Source organism: Scatophagus argus, chromosome 12, assembly GCF_020382885.2.
Source record: "Scatophagus argus isolate fScaArg1 chromosome 12, fScaArg1.pri, whole genome shotgun sequence".
Classification (NCBI taxonomy): Eukaryota; Metazoa; Chordata; class Actinopteri; family Scatophagidae; genus Scatophagus; species Scatophagus argus.
In genome coordinates, this window is record NC_058504.1 from 21,926,711 (window position 1) to 21,949,320 (window position 22,610).

General features: G+C 39.1%; 1 protein-coding gene across 3 annotated transcripts; it reads left to right on the forward strand.

The window, feature by feature from the left end:
- Nucleotides 1-5,720: 5,720 nt before the first annotated feature.
- On the forward strand, nucleotides 5,721-9,419 carry LOC124068663 (asialoglycoprotein receptor 1-like). Of its 3 annotated transcripts, XM_046407064.1 has the most exons (7): nucleotides 5,721-6,236; nucleotides 6,451-6,552; nucleotides 6,642-6,955; nucleotides 7,073-7,307; nucleotides 7,401-7,543; nucleotides 7,774-7,883; nucleotides 8,469-9,419. In XM_046407064.1, the coding sequence occupies exons 1-7, from the start codon at nucleotides 6,164-6,166 to the stop codon at nucleotides 8,602-8,604; spliced, it is 1,113 nt and encodes a 370-aa protein (XP_046263020.1). In that variant the 5' UTR covers nucleotides 5,721-6,163; the 3' UTR covers nucleotides 8,605-9,419. The 3 variants fall into 3 exon arrangements, with proteins under 3 accessions (XP_046263020.1, XP_046263018.1, XP_046263019.1); XM_046407062.1 differs by having other exon boundaries at nucleotides 5,723-6,236; nucleotides 6,642-7,307; nucleotides 8,469-9,410; XM_046407063.1 differs by having other exon boundaries at nucleotides 5,723-6,236; nucleotides 6,454-6,552; nucleotides 6,642-7,307; nucleotides 8,469-9,406.
- Nucleotides 9,420-22,610: the final 13,191 nt, after the last annotated feature.

The window sequence follows — 22,610 nt, forward strand, 5'->3', positions numbered from 1 at the left end:
TTCGCAGCCTCCCTTCAGCTCAGATGGAAGACGTGTACGGCTGCATGATTATGGCCACTGAGGTCACAACCTGCTGCATTAAAAAAACACATAATCGCTTCTCAGTGTGATCTGATTTGGTGACAGTTCCCACTGCTGACATGCTCCGAATGCTCTGCCGAGTTTGGTTTTGTGATACTATGTTACTCACAAGATAGTGTTCATTATTCATTCAGGAGTCCTGGAGGTGATTAGGAAATTCAGTCTAGCCACTAAAAATAGACCCATGTTTTCTGTCAGCTGAATTTTTATCAGCTTTCTGAGTGGCTGAGCTCAGTTATAACCCAAGTTTCCTCGTCCTGTCCAGAGAAATGCTAAACCCCAGCAGTGAGCAAGTAACTCATATCTGCTCCTTATAAATAGACCAAACAAGAGCAAGAGCAAACATAGATTTCTTCAATCAGATTAAGATATTATTAGGATTATGAGGCTGTGTATAAATAGGATTGTGATGCTAGATTGATAGATAGATAGAGATGATAGATTTGCCATCAGTCATGAAAGCAAATCTAGCAAAGCATGTATGTTACTAATTTGTGTCAAGTTGCTATAGGGCTCGAAAGTGTGACATAGCAGAGTGGGAAAACAGCAATGCATCGTGGGCTTTGCGGGCAGCTGAAAAGTGTGTTTAAGCCGGTTGCATTTGTGACGCTGCTCTTGTGTTCTGTTGTTTTGCTTTGAGTTAAAACATGGTGCTGTGTCGTTAACTGCCACAATCGTTCACATGATCGCTTCGGTAAAAAACGATGGGGTGAAATTTTCCTCATTTCCAACGTGGAAGCAAAGCCAAGGACCTCGGATCTGTGAGCTAACAAGGAGACGAAGAATGGCCTGGAGAGCAGCCGTGAGACGACCAAACATCACTTTCAACGCGATCACCTGACATGTTGGTGTGTTCATGACATTTTCAGACTGGTGTTGGTGGTGTTTTTCTGAAAATAAAATGAATGGCTGGCTATCTTCCTCTGCTTATTTCTATTTGTCCTTAACATGTCATTGATATGTCAGGCACAGGAAAATCTCCTCACCTGCTACTTGCTCATATGGCGACAAACACCAGGCCTGCACTTTACAAAATTAAAGAAAGTTAATAAAACTGTGCCTGATGGTGATAATAACTATTGTAGTTCACTAGCAATATATGAAACTATATTCCAACTCCTTTAATTGAGACCATGCTATTTACTCAAGCAGTCATGTCTGAACACTTCTTGTTTTAAAGTTTTTTCAGTTTGTTACAATTAGTCTTGTGCAGTGCAGTGACACCATTGAAGTCCCAGTAACAGTGCAAATAAGGTGCCAACAGCAAAAGACTGTGTGCAAACAGATAAATAACACTGCAAATGAGGTAACAAATGATAATACAATATGCAAACCCAGATGAATATCACTACACGTTCTCATATGTATCGATTCCACCAGTTTTATTAATTTTTACGAGGTATCGAGCCTTTGGAACAGGCTCCAGCTTGTCTCGGTACGTCCATTGTCTTTCTCTTTGTATGGTCCATTTTTTCAGGGTGTGTCCCTCTCTCTCTCTTACAGCACCGTATCTAACGCAAAATGATGTAAGCAAAAAACTTTTGCCCACAAAAATGGCGACCCCGGCACAAAATACATTGCGAGATCACATGCCCTTTCAAGCCCTATTATGCTGTTGGAATCTGTTCTACTATTAAATGGCTTGCCATGAAATTATGTGCAGAAATTCATGATTCCCAGAGGATAAACTGTAATTACTTTCCCCTTTTTCTTTAGCACCATTGACATTTCAAATTTTAACCTGTCCAGTACTTTGATTTTAGACTACATATCAGCAAAATTAGTGACATTCCTATCAGCTTCAACTGAATTTTATGTCTTTGTAGATTCTCAGTCATCCAGGTCATCTTGTGTAGAGCAGTTTAAGTTTAGGGCAACTGGACTTAAAAGTGAAGATATTTCTCTCCCCCTCATGAACCATGTAACCCTTACAAGTCACACAATGAAAGAGTGGGTTGACGACCCATTAACGAGCTGCACTATGGCTTTTGAGGGGTGGGTGAGTCATCCACTGGCTGTGTTCAACAATGACCCATTCAAGCCCCTTACAGTCACATGTTGTCTGGATCCAATCAAGCGCTGTCCATCTAGCTTTAATAACTGGGACTCCCAACTAGTTAATTGTGACTGAAGACTGAAGACTGAAGATGAGAGGTGAAACATCTTTGCTTTTAACTGAAGTCCAAATGCCCCAAACTTAAGGTCTTCTACGCAACTGAATTTCATGTTTAGCACTAATTAGCAACTATTAGCATACTGATGCACTAAACCTGGATGCTATGCTTAAGGACCACTGAACTGAACCATTAGCATATACAGATATGGCTCTCCACTTCCCTCTACTGTGCAAAAGTAAACCAGAATCCTAGATTTGAGCACTCCCATCTTGTTCAGATGGCATCATTTGGAGCCAGATTCTGTTCAGTTGTGACCCTTAGAGCCCTAACAATAGGCTCTAGTTAGACTCCTATTTCTGTTAATTGTATGTTACATACCAACATATTCTCACTCAATATCCTCACTCAAACTGCACCAGTTCATTTAATACAACAACTTGATCAGGGCACGCAATGACGTTCTACTTGTGCCTCACTTTTGCACATGCATGGCTCTACAGTCAAGTTAGCATTAAAGAATATGCAACGTCTGGTCACACTTTGAAAATAAAGCTTGAAACATTCACATATTGTGAGATGAGTTTTGGAATTTTAACATTTGAAATAGTCACATTTTGGTCGCATTTGGGCACCAAAACTGTCTTGGATAAAGGAAATTAAAATGTTACCAAGTCAGTGACCCTTTTTGTTTATCCCCAACAAAACTGTATTTTTCAAAAGCTGGATGAAATAATCAACCCAAGCCTGTGTTTGCAATACAACAGATGTGAGCTGACCTGTACAAACAAACTGCTGAAACAGCCCATCACCTCCAATCTAGCACGACTATAAATCTTGTACCACTGCCAGGCTAAATCATTTGTCTGCAAGGGTACTTTAGCTATAATCCATTTGACATCATTCAATAGCAACAGGGCATGTGAATGGCATCAGTTACAGATAATGCTCTTACACACAAAGCCCGTGTTGAGAAGTGTGCGTTAATCTTTACACAATCAAGTGGAGCATAAATTAATTTCATCGTTACTGAGGCAGCAAATTTGGATATTTCATGCATGTAATTCTGTAGACTTGATTGTATGATGTACACTACCGTTCAAAAGTTTGGGGTCACCCAGACAATTTTGTGTTTTCCATGAATAGTCACATTTATTTACCACCATGTGTTGTAAAATGAACAGAAAATATAATCAAGACATTGACAAGGTCAGAAATGATTTGTATTTGAAATAATAATTTGTCCCTTCAAACTTTGCTTTCGGCAAAGAATCCTCCATTTGCAGCAATTACAGCATTGCAGACCTTTGGCATTCTACCTGTTAATTTGTTGAGGTAATCTGGAGACATTTCACCCCACGCTTCTAGAAGCCCCTCCCACAAGTTGGATTGGCTGGATGGGCACTTCTTGCGTACCATACGGTCAAGCTGCTCCCACAATAGCTCAGTGGGGTTTAGATCTGGTGACTGCGCTGGCCCCTCCATTACAGATAGAATACCAGCTGCTTGCTTCTTCTCTGAATAGTTCTTGCACAATGTTGAAGTGTGCTTTGGGTCATTGTCCTGCTGTAGGATAAAATTGGCTCCAATCAAGCGCTGTCCACAGGGTATAGCACGGCGTTGCAAAATGGAGTGATAGCCTTCCTTATTCAAAATCCGTTTTACCCTGAACAAATCTCCCAGACACTGGCGTTTTGCGGGTACTATTTAATGAAGCTGCCAGTTGAGGACCTGTGAGGCGTCTATTTCTCAAACTAGAGACTCTAATGTACTTATCTTCTTGCTCAGTTGTGCAGAGGGGCCTCCCACTTCTCTTTCTACTCTGGTTAGAGCCTGTTTGTGCTCTTCTCTGAAGAGAGTAGTACACACCGTTATAAGAAACCATTGTTTCACCATTGTTTCTTGGCAATTTCTCGCTTGGAATAGCCTTCATTTCTAAGAACAAGAACAGACTGTTGAGTTTCACACGAAAGTTCCCTTTTTTGGCCATTTTGAGCGTTTAATCGACCCCACAAATGTGATGCTCCAGATACTCAATCTGCTCAAAGGAAGGTCAGTTTTATAGCTTATCTAATTAGCTAAACTGTTTTCAGGTGTGCTAACATTTTGCACACCTGATTGCACAAGGGTTTTCTAATCATCCATTAGCCTTCTGATGCAATGAGCAAACACACTGTACACATATGTAGATATTGCACCAAAAACCATACATTTGCAGGTAGAATAGTCATTTACCACATTAGCAATGTATAGAGTGTATTTGTGATTAGTTTAAAGTTATCTTCACTGAAAAAAACTGTGATTTTCTTTAAAAAATAAGGAAATTTGTGACTCCAAACTTTTGAACAGTAGTGTATGTGACACAATTTATCGACCTCTGTTAGTCTTGCAACCTTATCCGACATACAGTAATGCTGTGACATTCAGCTGCTGTTCTTAGTGCTAATTAGCAAATGTTAGCATTTTAAAGTTAAAGCTATTACATAATATGTACATGCTATTTAAAGCTATTACATACACACACACATGTGTGTGTGTGTGTGTGTGTGTGTGTGTGTGACTTTACTGTAAACTACTCCCCATGTGGTCAAATTTGAGTTATAACTGAAATTGAACTTTACTGTATGTTTACTTTGAAATTTTTACAGCATATTTTATCTTGTGACTAACAGTTTTATTTTATCTTAGAGAAATAAAATGATGTAGAAAATGTAGTAATTACACATTGCACACTACATACATGCCTAAGTCATAACTTATATAACTTCAACTTCAATCTATACAATTTGTATTACAATCACTTCAACTGTTGTTATTGGAGATTTGATTTATCTTTATTTCTATCAAGAAAGGAACTTGATAAATTTCAAGCAATTTTAATAGCTTAAACCTCACAAAAACAACATTATAATGCTGTAAGAAATTTTAGGATTTTCTCAGCAGGAAGACACTAAGACTGTCTTTGCTATACTTTCTATATTACTATACTTTATTACTTTGTATATTACTATACAAAGTTTAAGGTCATTTAAAAGCAGCCTGCAGTAGCTGCATTGTTGGCATCATAGGTCAAATAATTAATTACTACAAATAATCTCTCATGATTTTTATAAACTGCTTTAGATACACATATTTAATAAAAACCCAACTGCTGTTTTACCCCAAATGCATTTAGCTGGACAGTCATTTTTCTCAGTGTCACTGTTAGCATATTTGCAATATGGCTCATCTTGCATCTCGGTCATGTACACTGCCACTCATCTGACTTCAGTGGGAAGTTAATCTGTGGGAAAAAGGAACAGAAACCACTGAGGAAGAAAGTCTGCAGCCTGAGAGAGAACCACCTGTCCCTGGATGGTGAATTTCACTTTGTTTCTGTGAATAATTTTGTCCGGCATTTACCGGGAACTTGAAATGAGCTTTTTTTTCAGGCCAATCAAAGTTAAGTTTAAGTCAAATATTTGATGACATGGGCAAGAGGAGCATCCTGTTTTCCACACAATAAAAACACTGCACTGACTTACATTTTTGCTTTGCCAAGGTAAGTGCATATTCTCCAACTTAGTAAATGAGATTTTTGTTTGCTTGTTTGTTTGTTTTAAGTTTATGATTATCCTGTGTGAAAATAAATGTGGATTATCTCAAAGAACCTCAGTTTTGTGCATGGCGCAAGGACAAATGAGATAACAGATTATGGCTAAATTAATAATGCTTTCTTTATGTTACCAGAAATAATTACATTAGTTGAGCAGGATTTCAGTGTGAGTGTCACATCTATGTGACACTCACAAAACAAAACTTAAGTGATTGGAGCAAACGTAACTTAAATACTGATTTGAATGTAATGCAGAAAACAGTAAATTTAGAAGTCTTAGGAACAAACTTTTTATGTCTAACTTGATTATTATGAGTGCATTTATGCCTTTATAGCTACTTTAAACAGGAAGACCAGCCAGACCATTATCAGAATGGACGCAATGGAAATCGATGACAACTTATATATAAGTAAGAATCTCACAGCGGACAGCCTCATTACAAAAGGTATAGTATGAACCTGAAAACGCATAGACACACAGAATGTTAAGATTATTAGGCACAAGTAATGAAAAGGATGAGATTTAATAATGAGATTTAATTAATTTAATTAATGAGATTTAAGAAACAATGCTGATGAACTTATATTTTAAAAATATAAAGGAGGAAAGAAATAACAAAAGATAAATTATCTTTAGCTGCTTTCTTACTTTTGATTCAGTAGATTTTCAGAGAAGAAAGCAGCCCTGTCGGTCTGGAACTGTGTTTCTTGGATTACTGTGTGCAGTCCTGTTGGCTGGTAACATTGGACAGATTATCTACCGTGAGTGATTTCTTAATCTTTTCTTCCTCTTTCCAAAATCCAATAATGTAAGCAAATATTGAAATTTTTCTTTTCCCTGCATTTGACAGAACAGACAATCAGCCATCCGGCGTCAGCCAACCCGACACAGGCCGGTCACGAAGCTCAAGTCGATCGGCTGCAGAGCAGTTATGAGGCTTTAGCCGCAGAGAGAAAACAGTTAGAGGCCAGACTGGATAACCTGACTAAACAAAAAGACCAGTTGGAGCAAAGTTACAGTTCTTTGACTGCTGAAAGAGATGAGTTCAACGTCAGTCTCGGCAAAATGAAAAACGAGAAGGACCAGTTACAAGCAAGTTACAACACCTCAAAACAAGAGGGTGATCGGTTGCAGACTAGATGTGACGACTTGCACAGGAATCTTGTGGGGTTACAGACCAGTTACAATAAACTGACAGCAAGCAAAGATCAGCTACAGACCAATTACAGTGATCTGCAAAGAGAAAATGGTGAATTACAGACTTTATTTCATCATTTACAGGGGAATTACTCTTCACTGCAGAGGGACATGGACCGGTTGCAGAGAAGCTACAATACACTAAATATTAGTAAAAATTATCTTCAGATCAGCTACAATTCATTGTGGAAAGACAAAGAACAGCTGCAAACCAGTTGCAATAGTCTACAGAGAGAAAAAGAGTGGCTACAGACCAATTACAGCACTTTGGCTGCAGATATAGATCAGTTAGAGATGCAGATGGACAAAGTAAGAACAAGTAAGACATTTCTCGTAAAAGTTTAATTTTTTAAGTATATACTTATTATCAGCCTTTCTGTGATATTTTTGCCTCTGTGTTTTCACTTTGCAGGGCTGCAGTGTCCGATAGGCTGGAAGAAGTTCGACATCAGCTGTTACTTTGTTTCAACTACGAAGAAAAACTGGACGTTAAGCAGAAAAGATTGCATCTCCAGGGGAGCAGATCTGGTCGTCATAGACAGCCGGGATGAACAGGTGAGAAAGAAAGAAAAGGTGTGCAGTTAGTTTTATGTTGTTCTGTTCCTGATACTGAAAATGTCCATATATAACCTATAATGACACTGTTCTAATGATTTGTCTACCCCGCTGTGGGGAAACCTGTCCATACCATCAGCTACAGTGTGCTTCATCTATGGTACAGAAGTACAACATGAGTTTGACTGAAAAAATAATTGTCTGTCTTATCTATAATACCGCACTAACAGCAATTCATCTACAAGTTAATAAAACCAGACAAGAATGCTTGGATTGGTCTGACTGACAGCCTCCAAGAGGGGACTTGGATGTGGGTGGATGGCACCCCAGTCACCACAACGTAAGTTTGTCTGAAATGAAGTATCTCATATGATCATGATATTTGACAACATCACTGGACATTAATTAATCATCTTTTCATTAATTGTATTAAGGAAGCTCTGTTATATTCGCTCCTCTTTGCAAAATCAAGGGTCAGATTGGTTTTAAGTTTGACCTTAACCAAATTCACTTGACTTTAATAATGTTTGAATCTGAATTTCTGTCAAAATGTGCATTGGATTCAATCCCTCATGAAACAATGCAGTAGTAGAAAATGCAGACGAAGGTTTTGAATTCATTTCTGCCACAAAGTAACACTAAGCTAACAGACCTAATCTACTGAATCAGGAGGTGATGAACTGTAAAACTGAAACCTTACACAATGCATCCGCAGCGACGCGGATTTCAAGAAGTTCATTATCTTGTGTGAGTAAGTGAAAACATGCATGGGCGCTGATGGTTGCATGAAGACTCCATACGATGCAACTTCTGTGTAAATTAGTTTGGTTCTGATACAACAGGTCAGAACAGTCGAACGACAAAAACTGGGTGCTGTAAAAAGGGACGAGTGAATTGTTTCCATCTCTGTTATCTTGTACATCAGCTACTGGGAGCCTGGGCAGCCCAACAGCTACAATGGGAACCAGGACTGTGGAGAAATAGTACCCAAGTCATCAGGAGTGGGACAATGGAACGACGATGGCTGTTTTGCCGATCAGATTTGGATCTGTGAAAAATAAGATCATAGTGTTTCACAGTTAATGATGTGCTTGAGCTTATACATCTTTAATGTTTGAGTCTGTTTTTGTTGATTATCAGCAGACTCCAGATCAAAACCAATAAATAATTTATTCTACTAACAATCATATTGCTTAGCATGAACACACAGACTGTAGTTTATTTTGAGCCAATGTCACACACACGTTCTGCTGCTGAAAATATTTAAATAATCCTTTTTCCACTAGTCCACAGTCTATCCATAGACATAGCACGCATGACAGCCGGTTGCACCCATTCCTCACATGTACGGTTCAATATAAATAATTCAAAATAAATTTTTAGCTTGTAAACAGACAAATCTTCATTACTCAGCTTTGATCAGTAAATATTGTTTTGGACTCTACTATTCTGTTTCCTCTGACACAACTCTGCATGCTTAATTAATATGTATGACAATTGAAATATGTTATAAATAGGTATGTTACAAAGCACATACATCTAACATCTACTGTTTTACATCATGAGTGAGAATATGTGGTTGTTAAAATGATTTATCTTTTGACTTGTTACTTCAATGTTTAATGTACAAACGTACTCATATTAAAATGTGTAAAAACCACGGGAGCTTTGTTATATGTTTTGTTGAGCACTACTATACTGTCACAAATGCTTCCAGCAATGTTCAAATGCAGATAAATGCATATTTTGATTTAAGGCAGCGGTGTGTTTAGTGTGGTCAGCTGTCGCTATGACTTCCAGGGCAACATCAGATGATACGAACATCACCTTGTCTGTGAACGTTTGTGCCTGAGTCAAAACAGACAGATTTTCAGGTTGTTGTTTTCATTGAACAATGAAGAGACTCATATTAAGAGTTTTTTATTCTGATATTCTCCTGTTTAAATATAAACATGAAGGGGGGAAAGGAATTTTAAACTGAGTGAATATTTTAATGCTGTAAAAATTCAAACCGCTGTAAAAATGCTGAAAATGCATAATTGACTAACGGCTGGACAAAGTATTATAAAACTTCCAAATAAACTTGATAGTTCAATCAGAGCCTCTCTGATGAAGTGAACACAGCAAAGCAGGATGAGCAACCGAGCAGTTGCATCGGATTGCATCACACCGTGGTGTTTCTTCCCCGTGTCCACCTCCAACCGTCACCCTGCTGCACCGGGAGCAGATGACAAAGAGCTGACAAATACCAAGTGCTGACGTTGCTCTCTGCAGCCACACCACGCTACATGTTACATAACGCAGAAGAAGACAGAGAGCCACTCACATGCTAGCACAGAGCGAATGCATTTAGTGGGCAGAGACGCCGTCCTCTGGCATCAGGCTCATTTTGGGTGTGGTGGTGGTTGAAACAGCGGCTGCTCTTGAAGGAGGCATCTCAACCATTAATTGGACTAAGATTTTTCATCTCCCCCAAAAGAGATGAGTCCGATCCAAACTGTCTGTGGTCTGGTGGTGAGATGGGGCTCCCCCGCGGGACATAGGCGGGTGGTGAGGTTCCGCTTTGGGCCGGCTGACTAAAAATAAAAGATCAAGCGGCCTCAACCAGACATGTTGGTGTGGTTAGCCTCATGAGAGCAGGGAAAAAGAAGAGTTTTAAAAACAGTTAAAAGGGTGTTGCGTGTGCGTTAGACTGATGACCTCATGTCAAACAAAATGCCCATTTTCAAAATAAAAGTCATTAAGTTCTCTTGACTTTGTGTGAGGAAATCTAGCAATTGTAAGCACCTTTTACAGTCTTATCAAGTAATAAACATGTTTTTGCACATGAGGTATTTGAGAGCAGGCCTTGCTCAGAGTCTCTAAGGTGAATTACCGATTGGACAGCATCATTTTGAACAAGGTATTTCTCTTCAAGCTAACCAGCATAACTTGCTTTCCACTGTTATCAAGGGTAGATGGAAATAAAACCAGAAGCGTAGTCACATCTGGAGGTGTTTTATCCAGAAACACCAGACAAGAATTACGTCAGTCAGTCATTTTTAAAATGTTCAGCTGCTGCTTGACACTACATTAAAGGTTATATTTACTCCATTAGAACCTCAGAACCCACTAAACTTCACACAGAGATTATCAGCCATGGGTCTGTGGTGCTTTGTAAAGAACAGTAAAGGGCTAGAAAAAGATTGAAACTGTAAGTTTAACTGGCGGTTGGAAAGGACAGAATTTCTTTAATGTAAACTTAAAGAAGAGAGCTTCAAGCTACCTTCTGCTCCTACTCGAGATACTCTCTGAATGTCATCAGCATGATTGGATTTCTTTCCTATAAAGTTCAAGTTGCTGAGAGGCTGATGGACTCCATTTCAGTTAAAAAAAGACATTTCAGCACATACATCAAACACTTTCTCTAGTTCTTGCGGCTGAATGTACTTTAAACATACATAGAAAGTTGACATTTCATCATTAATTAACACACGACAGTTGGCCGGACGGCGGTTGCTGAACATATTATTCATATTATTAGTGACAGAAAAGCAATCACTTTAGGTAGGTAACCTGTCCAACAGTAGACAGCATATTGTTCATGGTGCTGAGGAGTCAGAACCACACACACTGAAGGGACATCTGCAGGTTTGTTTACATGTTTAATGTGCTGCAGCTGAGCAGCTAATCAACAGCGATAGAACAATCAGGGTACTGCTCCATCCAAGATTTGACTGACTGGAACAAAATAAGGTCTGCATCTACATAACGGAACAGTATGCCACTGCAAAATCAGGGGATCATGAAAGCACCACAAAACCCTAAAACTATAAATTATGAAATTCTAATAATAACAAGGAGAGACTTTAATATGATTAAGTTCTTGCCCTCAAACATAATCCAGACAGCAATTATGTTTACCAGAGCAAGACTATTTTGTAATATTTTAACGTAATTTCTAAGAGACAAGAGTTCCACTTTAGCAGGCTCTCCTTGTGATCCTCTCCCTCCCTAAGTTTGGGCCAAAATTATTTAAAAGGAGCGAATTCACTGGTCAGGTGTAGTTATCATGCAGAAGTGGCTTGGTTTTCTTTCTTCGTCCGGACCACTTGTCCTCTCTAGACTTCCTTTATCTTCTGTGACGTTTTCCAAAAAAAATTTTAATGTTTATTAACAGTGCAAACCCTACAGTATATGAGGCCTGACAATGCCATACAGAGAAACAATGACTTCAACCAAAAATAAAAACTCAGATAAGCTTGAGTAGGTAGGCTATTGACAGAAGGTACCTGAGTAAATCTGAGCCATACTGCAAATTTTATTTTTGAATTGACTAATTGACTGAGCAGAACATAAGGATGGCAGGGTCATTCAGTCGGCTTATTCACTCCAGAGCCAAATATCTGCTGTCCAGATTGCCTTCAGATTCAGTGCTGATATTCGTCATCCTTGTGGCTGTACTAAGGCACAGCAGAGCTTTGAGCTAATCGCCTTTCTTCCATTCTTACAATGACAGATATTCCAGCAACATGCTGATGTTTTAGCACGTGTAAAACTTTATCATGTTCACATCTTGATTTAGTGTCAGCATGTCGAACAAAGTGAGATTTGGAGCCGATCGGATGGAAAGTCAGGAGTGATGACAGTTCTGAACTTCATGGCAGTCGTTCCCATAGTTGTTAAGATCGATGAAAAACACACGTGGACATTTACTTACTTTTCCTATGGGAAAAATCCTTTGGGGATTATAAATATCTGGGCAAAATTTCATGGTATTCATTTAATAATTATTGGGTCCTGGGCCTCAGAAGATGAATCCTGATGTTTGTGTGTTGTTTGTTTGTGTGACCCCCTCAGATTTCCTTTACTGTCTTTCCTTTATTATTGTAGACATATCAACCATGCAAACAACATCTCTTTGTAATTCTTATGATTTACCTGAACAGTTCACAAGTCACAACACTGTTGAGGACTCTGAATGCTGCACTGAACACAATGCATTTGTGAGCGGCATGACAAATTATTTTAGGTGCAGCTGTAACACAGACAGCAGATGTTGAGGGGAAAAAAAAAAGATGCAAAGGAGTGTGGCCTCAAATATCTGTCATTTGTCAACATTTTCAAAATGAGACAAACGCTTGTCAAGTTGTCATGTGCCAGACCTCCAAGCAGCTGATGCTCTGAGTTTCCCCACTGCTGCATCAGACTTTGTGGGAGTAGACAGGCTGTCAGGGAAGCTGCTGTGCTGTACTTCAGTACTGATCCCTTCCTCCATGTGGAGCACTTAGAATTGTCTCTTAACTATCCAAGGAAGCACTGAGAGTGTTTTGTCCAGCTCTGGCAGACTAGACTGCTTCACAGAGAACAGACAGAGCTCAGCACTGTACTTGATTTCAGGTCTGTAGCTATATATACCATGAAAGTATCTCAGCGCCTTGTCTGGAAGATTAACTCCTGATATTGTTGCAAGATGGAAGAATAACATCCACAGAGATAAGCAGAAAGATTCTCCCAGATTTTCCGTTTTGTGAACCTGAACTTTGTGCTTGTTTGTGCTATAGCTTAAACACAAACCTAACATTACATTTTCATTTGAAAAATCAGTTGCATCATGCAGCAAAAACGTGCTGACACATCTGGATGACACATCTCATTCCAGACCCTAACATCCTAAAAGAAAAAGAAATCAATAAAAGACAGCATGATGTTAATAAATCTGAAGGCAAATGGCTACACTGAGCCTGTGTTGCTATTTATCTTGAATCTGTCTACACTTAGACAGGCATCTAAAGGCATCAAGTTGCTCACGCACCTCAAGTGACAAGTTACTTTAGCGGTTGAGAAGACAGAGACACAAGAATGAAAAGTTGACTCTGAGTGGACATCTAAATATTTCAACACAAATGTTGCTTTAGAGGCAGTGTGGTTGGTATGCCAAGACAGCATCAAGGATTACAACATCAAGAGACATTTTTTGACCAAGCATGTAAACTTTGCCACAAACTAGTCATCAAAGGAAGGAAGTTCAAACCTAATTGTCTGGCAGAATATTTTCTTAAAGCAGTGAATCATCCAAGAATCAATGCAACAAAAATTAGCTACATGCTGCCATACAAGCTTGTGAAGCACAGCAAGTTCTTCTGTGATGGATGGATGGATGGATGGATGGATGGATGGATGGATGGATGGATGGATGGATGGAGGCACACTGTGCACAGACAACAAAGGACAGTTTTCAAACTGTTGCTTTGTTTGTCAAATACTTTCATCTCTTCATCCACACAAAGACCAGAATATGTGAAAGAGGGTTGGAAGTAGAATATTTTAAAGGATTGCAAACCAAAAAGAGTTGCAGCTACAGATACATTCAATTAAAGAAGCACTGCTATATTCAATTTAAGATCATTAATCCCCTAACATGGTTAAGAGTGGCCCTATGAGGTTGTGTTTAGCAGCTGTTTTGCAATCCAGCAAATAATGTAATGGAAAATTGTAATTGTTTAGTGAAACAGGCCTGTATTGTTAAGATACAGGTAAAAAAGAATCTATGCTGGTCTTCCAAAACTTGTACATAATCATGTACATAAACATCCTATTTATGTAAAGTACTACTGTAGTACAGTGTTAGAGTAGTAAGAAAAAAATGATATTCTGCATTTGAATTTTATCTAACCCCGCTGATATTTAAGCAGCAGCAGAATCCTTCACGTGTGTAAAGGTTGTAAACAAATAAAACAGCAAAGCACCCATAAAATAAAAACCACATAAAAGCTAAGTGCAAAATCAAGCCCGTAAACTTTCAAATGGCCCCATCCAGCAGACTGAGAGAATCAGGGGCCAGCACTATATAGATCTTGGCAAAATGACAAATAAACTGCTCCGTACTGAGAGTGCCTTAAAATCCTTCATAATCACAAATCATTATCCTACCACATACTGCGGGAAGCGAAATATTTGAACTGCTTGAATGAAATGCAAGCTCACTTCAGATGAGAGGCAAAGCTGTACAGAATAAATCAACTGTTTTCATACGCAGTCATTAATACGTATGCGCACTGAAGTGTTTAACGGCAAACACAGACGTGGCGGAGCTGCACATGGGCACTAAAAACGCCACCAAGCATGCAGACACAAGCAGAAACTGTGCAGGTGGCAATCATCCTTCATGCTCCGAAAATCAAACTGAGGACAGATGGAACACAAGCTGATGTCTTTGCTTTCATCAGGAAAGAGTCAGACTATAAACACACACACATACATGCACACACTGTGGACACTTAGGGCGGCAACTTACAATTATTTTTAACGCTCTTTTCAGTAGTCAGCAAAGTGTAATTTACAAAGTGATGTCTCAAAATTACTTTTTTTTTCCATTTAGCAGTCCAATAAAGAAAAGTGTCAAATATTTAACATTTTAGAAGCTGGAAATGTTAAATATGTGACATTTTTTGTTTTAGAAACTTGATTAATCGGTTATATATATAAAAAAAATTATAATAATCTCTGATTCTTGTAGTTAACTAATCAATTATTTCAGGCAATAATTTCAGCCCTAGTGGAAATTATGAAAACCTTATGGAAAGAGAACTAAAAGGGATGTGAGATATTGTGGTTTCTTTCCATCTGCAACTTAAAAAGGGAATAGGGAATTTCTCTTTAGCTAAGACACTTTGCCTTTTAGTTTCTCATTTTTTAAAATAGTGTCATTTTTAAAAAGCAATTTTAAGGTTGGGCACTGATGTTGGACAAAAAGACCTAGCTGGCTCATAGTCTCCATTCAAAGTTTTGGATGGGGTTGAGGTCAGGGCTCTGTTCAGGCCAGTCAAGCTCTTCCACACCAAACTCACCCAACCATGTTTTTATGGACTTTGCTTCGTGCACTGAGGCACAGTCATGCTGAAAAAGGGCCTGCCACAAAGTTGGAAGCATTGCATTGTTATATATATAGTGTATATATATAGTGCACATACACGTTATGGGGACTACTGACATGTCTTAGAGATAATATGTATCTCTAGACCGCTGCAAAGTAGTTGCTGGTGCTACTCGGGTTTTTAAATACTGAATCTCTAAGTCCAGTGTAACCCATCTGAAACAGTTTCCACGGCCAACATAGTTTGGCTGGAGTTTCTCCAAATTTGCTCATCCTTTCCTGGATGTGATCACAATTGAACACATAAGGACTAAAAGGAAAGTCAGAAACAGCCTTAAAACAACATGTAATATGTGTGTAATTGTCAAATCACCTTTTCCTCTTAAACTTTCTAATTCCTAGTAATGTTGCAATGGACATGACCTTAATGGAAGCTACAGCCCCTGTGCTGCTGTAGACTGTTACCACCATCTCTCTGATATGAAGGCACGAGAATTGCATAAATTCATCTAAGAAATCATTTTTTTCCTTTACAGATATTTTGAAAAATTACATATTTGCAAGTTTAAACCATATATTATTAGACTGACAATTTGCTCATCCCATCAAGGAATGTGTTTGATGCAGGTGTGTCTTAGAAGCTCAGTGTTTTACGCCTGCAGAAATAGTGGCTTGTAAATTTTCAAGAAAAAAAAAAAAAACCCTCTCAGATTCGACAAATGAAAGTGCTCAAAAGGAACCTGAGAAGGGAGAAAGGTGCACTGTTAGATGAATGAACAATAACCTCTGTTCACATTGCCTCCAGGCAAGAGGACCTGGCGTACGATTACAACTCCTAAAAAAACACACAGAGGCAGAGATAGGGGTGTATTTTCTGTCTTCCTCGCCTCCAGGTGTTACCCGCTCTGCAGCCTAGCGTCTGATTCAGCCGTCACAGTGCTGTTCCAGCCACTGTCAGACACCACTCGCTCCGGGTCTCTGGGACCACACAGTCTTGTTTACCGCATTCCTCTGGCAGCCAGGTCGAGTTTGACTGACACCTGTGGTCAGTGAGTCACAGGTACAGGCCTGGTCTCACCCACTTAAACCCCCACATCAACTACCACCAGCAACCAGCTGCCCTCACAAAGACAGCCTCTGGGAGTGGTAAGCTAATCTGACAGCCAACCATCCAGCTTTTCGGCCTCAGACTCCCTCTTTTACTTTGCTCTCCTCATTTGCTGTTCTTTCTTCTACCTCGACTCTCCTCCTGTTCATTCCTCTCCTATTTTTCTCTTCTCATCTCCCCTCCTGCCCTCTCATCCTTTGCTCTCCTACCACCTTCCTTTCTCCTCCCTCTCACCTCTCCTAGACTCTAGCCTCTCTCACACACAGTATATTTACTGCATATATCCACAGCACTTTTCATTCCCTGACTCCGTCTCATCATCATGTTCACTGATGAGATTTCCTCTCCCCCTCTTCCTCTCCCCCCTCTTCCTCTCCCCCTTGACCTAAAATCACTTCTTAAAGAAATGACAGGCAGCAAAATGTCCTCACTTTTTCCTGTTAGGACATTTATTCTGTCATACAAACCATGTTGTGGTTCAAAGTTCCTTCCCTGAGCAGTGATTGTCCAATTATAGTCCATCAACTTTAAGAAGGTGAGACAGGTCTGTCAACTGCTGTCATGCTGTGCTGAAGCGTTGGGGTACGTGTGACTGTAAGTCTCAGAGGAAAATGAGGCTTCTGCCTTTTTCTAAGCTTTCATACACCAAAAGACATAGCATATTAAAAAGACAGAACGTATATTAGCATAAGTGGCTAACTAGTTTACTAACTGCTGCAGTAGGCCAAACCTAGCATTACTTCCAAGGCCATGGTATAGCATTTCATTGGCTGATTACAAAATTTTGTAAGGTTAGAGGTTTTGTTAAAAAAAAAAAAAAAAAAAAAAGTACCATTAAAGACTGGCACATCAGCTTTGTGTTGGTCCAAGATGCTATCAGCAGCTAGCAACAGCTAGCAGATCTGTCCTGCTCTCTACTGAATATGTTAACAATGAGCAGCAGCAAACCAAACATGTTAGCTACCCAAAATAGCGTCGTGTTTGCCAAACCCCTGGGTTAGTCTTAATTTTCAAAGGCTTTTCTCTTCTAATGTTTGAAAATATAGTGAAGCTTAAACTTCTGTGTTGTTTGTCCATTTTAATTAGCATCCTAACAGACGTAAGCCTCAGGCTTGAAGCATGATAAAATGCATAAACCATTTAAAAGCATATTTAAGATATTTTGCTTTGTTACAAACTAGTCAGTAAAGACATTTTCAACTCCTACTAACATCAAGCTTACATTAGCCTCTTAAGCTAACCATCAACAGCTGACAAAATCTACCAGCTGTCATTTTAGTAACTAAAACTGATAGTCACCAAACAAAAACAGAAATCTTGGCAGTAACAACAAAGGTAGTGGGGAAAGACAAATCAAACAACATTAAAAAAAGACATTACAGAACAGAACAGAAGTTTTTCATACAATTATTATTATTATTATTATTATTATTATTACCACAGTGTATATACTGCTCTTTCAGATATTATCTTCAGAACAACACACTGCAGAATCACAGAAAAATGAAGGCATGTATTCATTTTCCGACTGTGCAAATGTTGCTGACAAGCTCCTGTAAATAAGCAGCATTTTTGGAGTAGCACATATACAAACAGAGGTAGGTGAGGAATGGCGTCAGCATCACTTAGTCAACACTCATCTGTCCACCACCCTCATCATCCTGGGGGAGGGTGGAGGTGGATGGTTGATGCAGGTGACCTGACTTCCCACACGGTCCATCAAGTCTCTGACACACTGTGAAGCCTCAGGGGGATCAAACAAGCGCCTGCTCATCAACAAGCCCACTGTTCACCCAATTTGATCATGTTTTTGTGTAAACACCCTGAAAGCCTCTCCTTTAATTACATAAAAAAGTCAGAGATTAGTGCGCTGACAGTTACCTCAAAAGAGCTAATGGTGAGTCATTTCATAGAGCAGCAGAGTTGAAAATGACTGCTGGCTTGTGTCCCACGTGTCCATTAATGACAGCTCTGAGCTGGTGTCAGTAATGGAGGAATAATCTGGCAGGGAAATAAGTCACACTCCAACAGTGATCCACATTCAGCTACTGTTATGGCTAAGAAAAGGAAAACCACACTCTTGGGTGATTTAAACACTACTTTAGGACTGTATAATTGAAACTTGTTTTCCAAGTGGGAATGGTAATCTTTGATTAGATTAGAGATGTGTTAATCGTTACAAAGTTTTTAAAGACAGGCCTGAGGCCTTTGAGCTACTGTACTGGAATAATTATAGTAGTTTCAAGAAGTAACAGAACAAACTTTTAGTTAATTTCAACTTTTACTGCTTCTCCTACCTCAACCATATCTTCTCCTTAAATACTGTGGCCTGGAGTTGACACATAGACAACAAAAAATATTTTATATAGCAGACACACTAGTAAGCTTTCTTATTAGATCACAGGGTAGTGATAACATCACTGGAGAAAAGGAATAAACTAGTGTGTTTGTGTTTTTGGTTTGACAACAAAGCCTTTCTAACCGCTAAGCAAGAAGTAGAGATTGGCATGTCAGTCTTAGGCTTCTCAAAATGTTTCTGAAATGATAAGGGAAGAAAACGGAGGAAGAAATCGCCCTCTTTCTTCTGCATACAAACCACCGATTGGTCTTTGATTGATTGTTTTTCCAACTGTGCAAGCAGCTGCCAATGCACGCAACACCTGCCTAATAAACAAGGATGCAAACAGATGTGTTTACATGCATTAGAAAAAGCATAAAACTGATTCAAGTCCGTTATACCATGGCAACAAGACATACTGATTTGTTGTTTGTTGTTGCACTGCTGCCTTTTGCTTTATTGTCATGCGATGGACAGCTAAAACACAAATTCAATTCAATTCAATTCAGTTTATTTATATAGCGCCAATTCACAACAAAAGTTATTTCATGACACTTTCCAATTAGAGCAGGTCTAGACCAAACTCTTTAATTAAATTGTGAAATAGAGAGAGCCCAACATTCCCCCTTGAGCAAGCACAAATACCAACACATTATGATAAACCATCATGACTTTTTTTTAACACTAAACTAACTAGCTGATCCCAGAGCTGTGTGTGACAAGTGAACTAATTAGCATCACTATGAAAATTTTCAAGCTCTTGATCCTTCACACTGAACGTTATAAAACGTACAGTGTGAAGGATAAACGTTTGTTTGTTTTTGCACACATAGGGAAACTGTTCAGACTAGGTATTACTACTGTTCAGGTATTTTAAGATTTTCAGTCATGAGTGTAGTGTAGAACTTTATTTTTTATAATATGAATAACATGTTAACTTGCAATAAGACATATACTTTGCAAGCTCAGACACAATATTTTACAGGTTTCAACACATTCCACTCCTGTGAAGGTACAAAGCTACAGCCTCTGGTCTGGGAACTGATGGTAAAGCTCTGAGATCTTCCAACTCATTATTGTCAGAGGGGTACTGGACGCGGGTGGAGATAAATCCTCCACCATGTTTGATTGTTCTGTGGTAAACGTGCCCTGCAAGTAATAGGCTAGCCGTGCTCACTACAGTAAAAGCTGTGATGTTGACATGCTAGACAGAAATTGAGGGTGTTAAGCATGAGCTAATGAAGTTATCTTTAGCATAACATAAGCAGCCAATACTGCCCAATGAAGTATGATCATTTTCACAGCAGCTAAAGCACCATGGCATTTTGCTACATGAAAAATAAATACCATTAAACACTAGACATACAAGTCTATTTCAAGACAAAATATACCAAAAAGAGGTCATAAACAGACTTTTATTGCAGTATATATGCATGTTCAGGGCTCTGAAACAGCCTTAGTCACAGATCATTTGCTGGGTTGACAACACAAACCCGAGTCCATCACAACAAGTTTGATGAACGACCTGAGTTTGTGTACAGGGAAACACAGGAGCCACGTTCTGACACAACGGGCATCAGGGCCGATATGATAAACATTGCGTTTCCCACAGACAGCTTTTTTTTTGTCAAAACAGCAATCTCAACAGCAACAGAGTGGAACCACAGTGCATTTCCAGCCTGATGAAAGCTGAGATACGGTATGAGCTTTGGCAGCTTGTGGGGGAATGTATTCCACTTCTTTGCACACATTGTTGAGTCACTTATGCTCAAGGGAAGCACGTGTAAAACCTGAAGAATGATCTTTCAAAACGGCAGTATCAGCACTAGTACTCATGTTCCATTTTCCTTGATGAAAATTAAGATACACTTCTATACCTCAACATGTTTCCAGGGTGTGCAAAATGTAATGTACAATCTACACAATAATTCACGCTTAAGTAACACAGTAACTTAACGTGGTAATTGCTACTGCATGAAACTGCTGACAAATTGATGTGAGAAACCTGCGTCAGAAATCAGAAACTGGCTGCTTCTTGTGTTGTTAGAAGGTACAAATGAAATTTGAGTGCTGAGCGCAAAAAAACCATGATCACAAAGATACTGTATGAGAAATGTACGTGATGGAGGAGATATCAGTGGTTTTGTGTTTGCACAGTGAAACCTAATACTGCTTTATAAGAGAGGACATTTATCCTCAGGAATGCAGGAGAGATAAAACTGAATTTATGGCCATGGTCGTGTATGCTGGGGGCACTTTAAGACACGCATTGTGGAAATCTAATTTACCTCTATTATTACAACATGTAGTACTAGTACATATTGTTTCATATTAGTAGACAAATGAACTGAACTGTTCATAATATCATGTAACTTAAAGATGATGTTATGGGAAGCTAGTCTTAAGCTGGGTCACTCTGTTAGTGGAATAAAAGCAGGTATTTTTTGTTGCTTCAGTAATTGTTAAGCATAAAAATATTGTTAGAATGAGTCAATCTGAGCTGTGACAATTGTCACAAATGCAAAAATAAAGCTGTAAACCTGAATAGTCAGAACTGAAGGTTAGAACACGTATCAAAAATGAAGACTTAAATTGGACGTGTCTTGAGACTGGAAGACCAGATGGTGCAAGAAATTCAACTTGCACTTGAACCTGAGGACTGGAACATGGTAAAGTTAGCCCTCTGCTAATGTTATCAAGTTTTAGAAAATGTTTCCAAGTGTTATCAGACCAAACAGATAAATTGAATGAGTCATTTTGCGAGAGCTGTGCGTCTTATAAAAACGTATCCACCAGCCTTTGGGACAAAGTTTTTTTGCGTTCCTGCATCATGTGTCGTTGTAATTACACAGTTTGCCCACTATGTCATATTAGCTCTTCCTGGTGGTTAAGGTTGGGATTAATACCCGTGCTTTGGCACTTTGGGTGGTCTCAGGCTGTGGCCCTGTACTGTACATCAAGTCATACATGGACTGTCCACAAGAGGGTGCTCATGTCCCACAAAGACAAATAAGTCCTGGTGTAACATGTTACAAACAAGACTAACACAAGAAAATAAAGTGATAAATAATGTTAAAACATAAAATACAGTAGTGACCAAAAAAATTAAACGGAACTATTTAATCTGCAGCACTATTATTATTCCTGGTGAGATTAGACGATGTGGTAAGCAATCCTATCAGCCAATCACAGAACCAGTTGTTATGTTCATAAACTACAAACAATCAATGTCAATCAAATTCGGTCTGCAGCTTTAAGTATGGTGAAAAAACAAGGACATACAATTACATCAATTTGCTGTAAAAATCCTTCCATATTCTTTTGCATTATGAGTTGCATGAATGTAGCCCATGTAGCCTGATGTAGCCTGGTTTGTGCAGATATAGTTCTTGGCAGATATAGAGATTAACTTTGCAAGCATTAAAATTCCATGTACAGCATGTCTGGGGGTTTGTCACTATGCTGACAAACACAAACTAAAACAGCAGAAGAGAGCGGGAGAGATGGGGGGGGGGGCTCACAAAGCAGGGTTTTTATTACCCACAATCCCACTGTCTCCCAGGGAGCACATATTTAATTACAGACGTGACAAGGAAGACATGAGGGAGTTCAAATGCAACGAATCTGTCATCCCCCCACCCCAAGTGGAAATCGCAGTCTCACCACACAGCATGCTGTACAGATTAGCTCGGGGTCGGAAATTACAGAACATCTCCCAACCTCAGTGGAACTCTCTGCAGGAGCATGCCAACTTTCAGGACCAGCT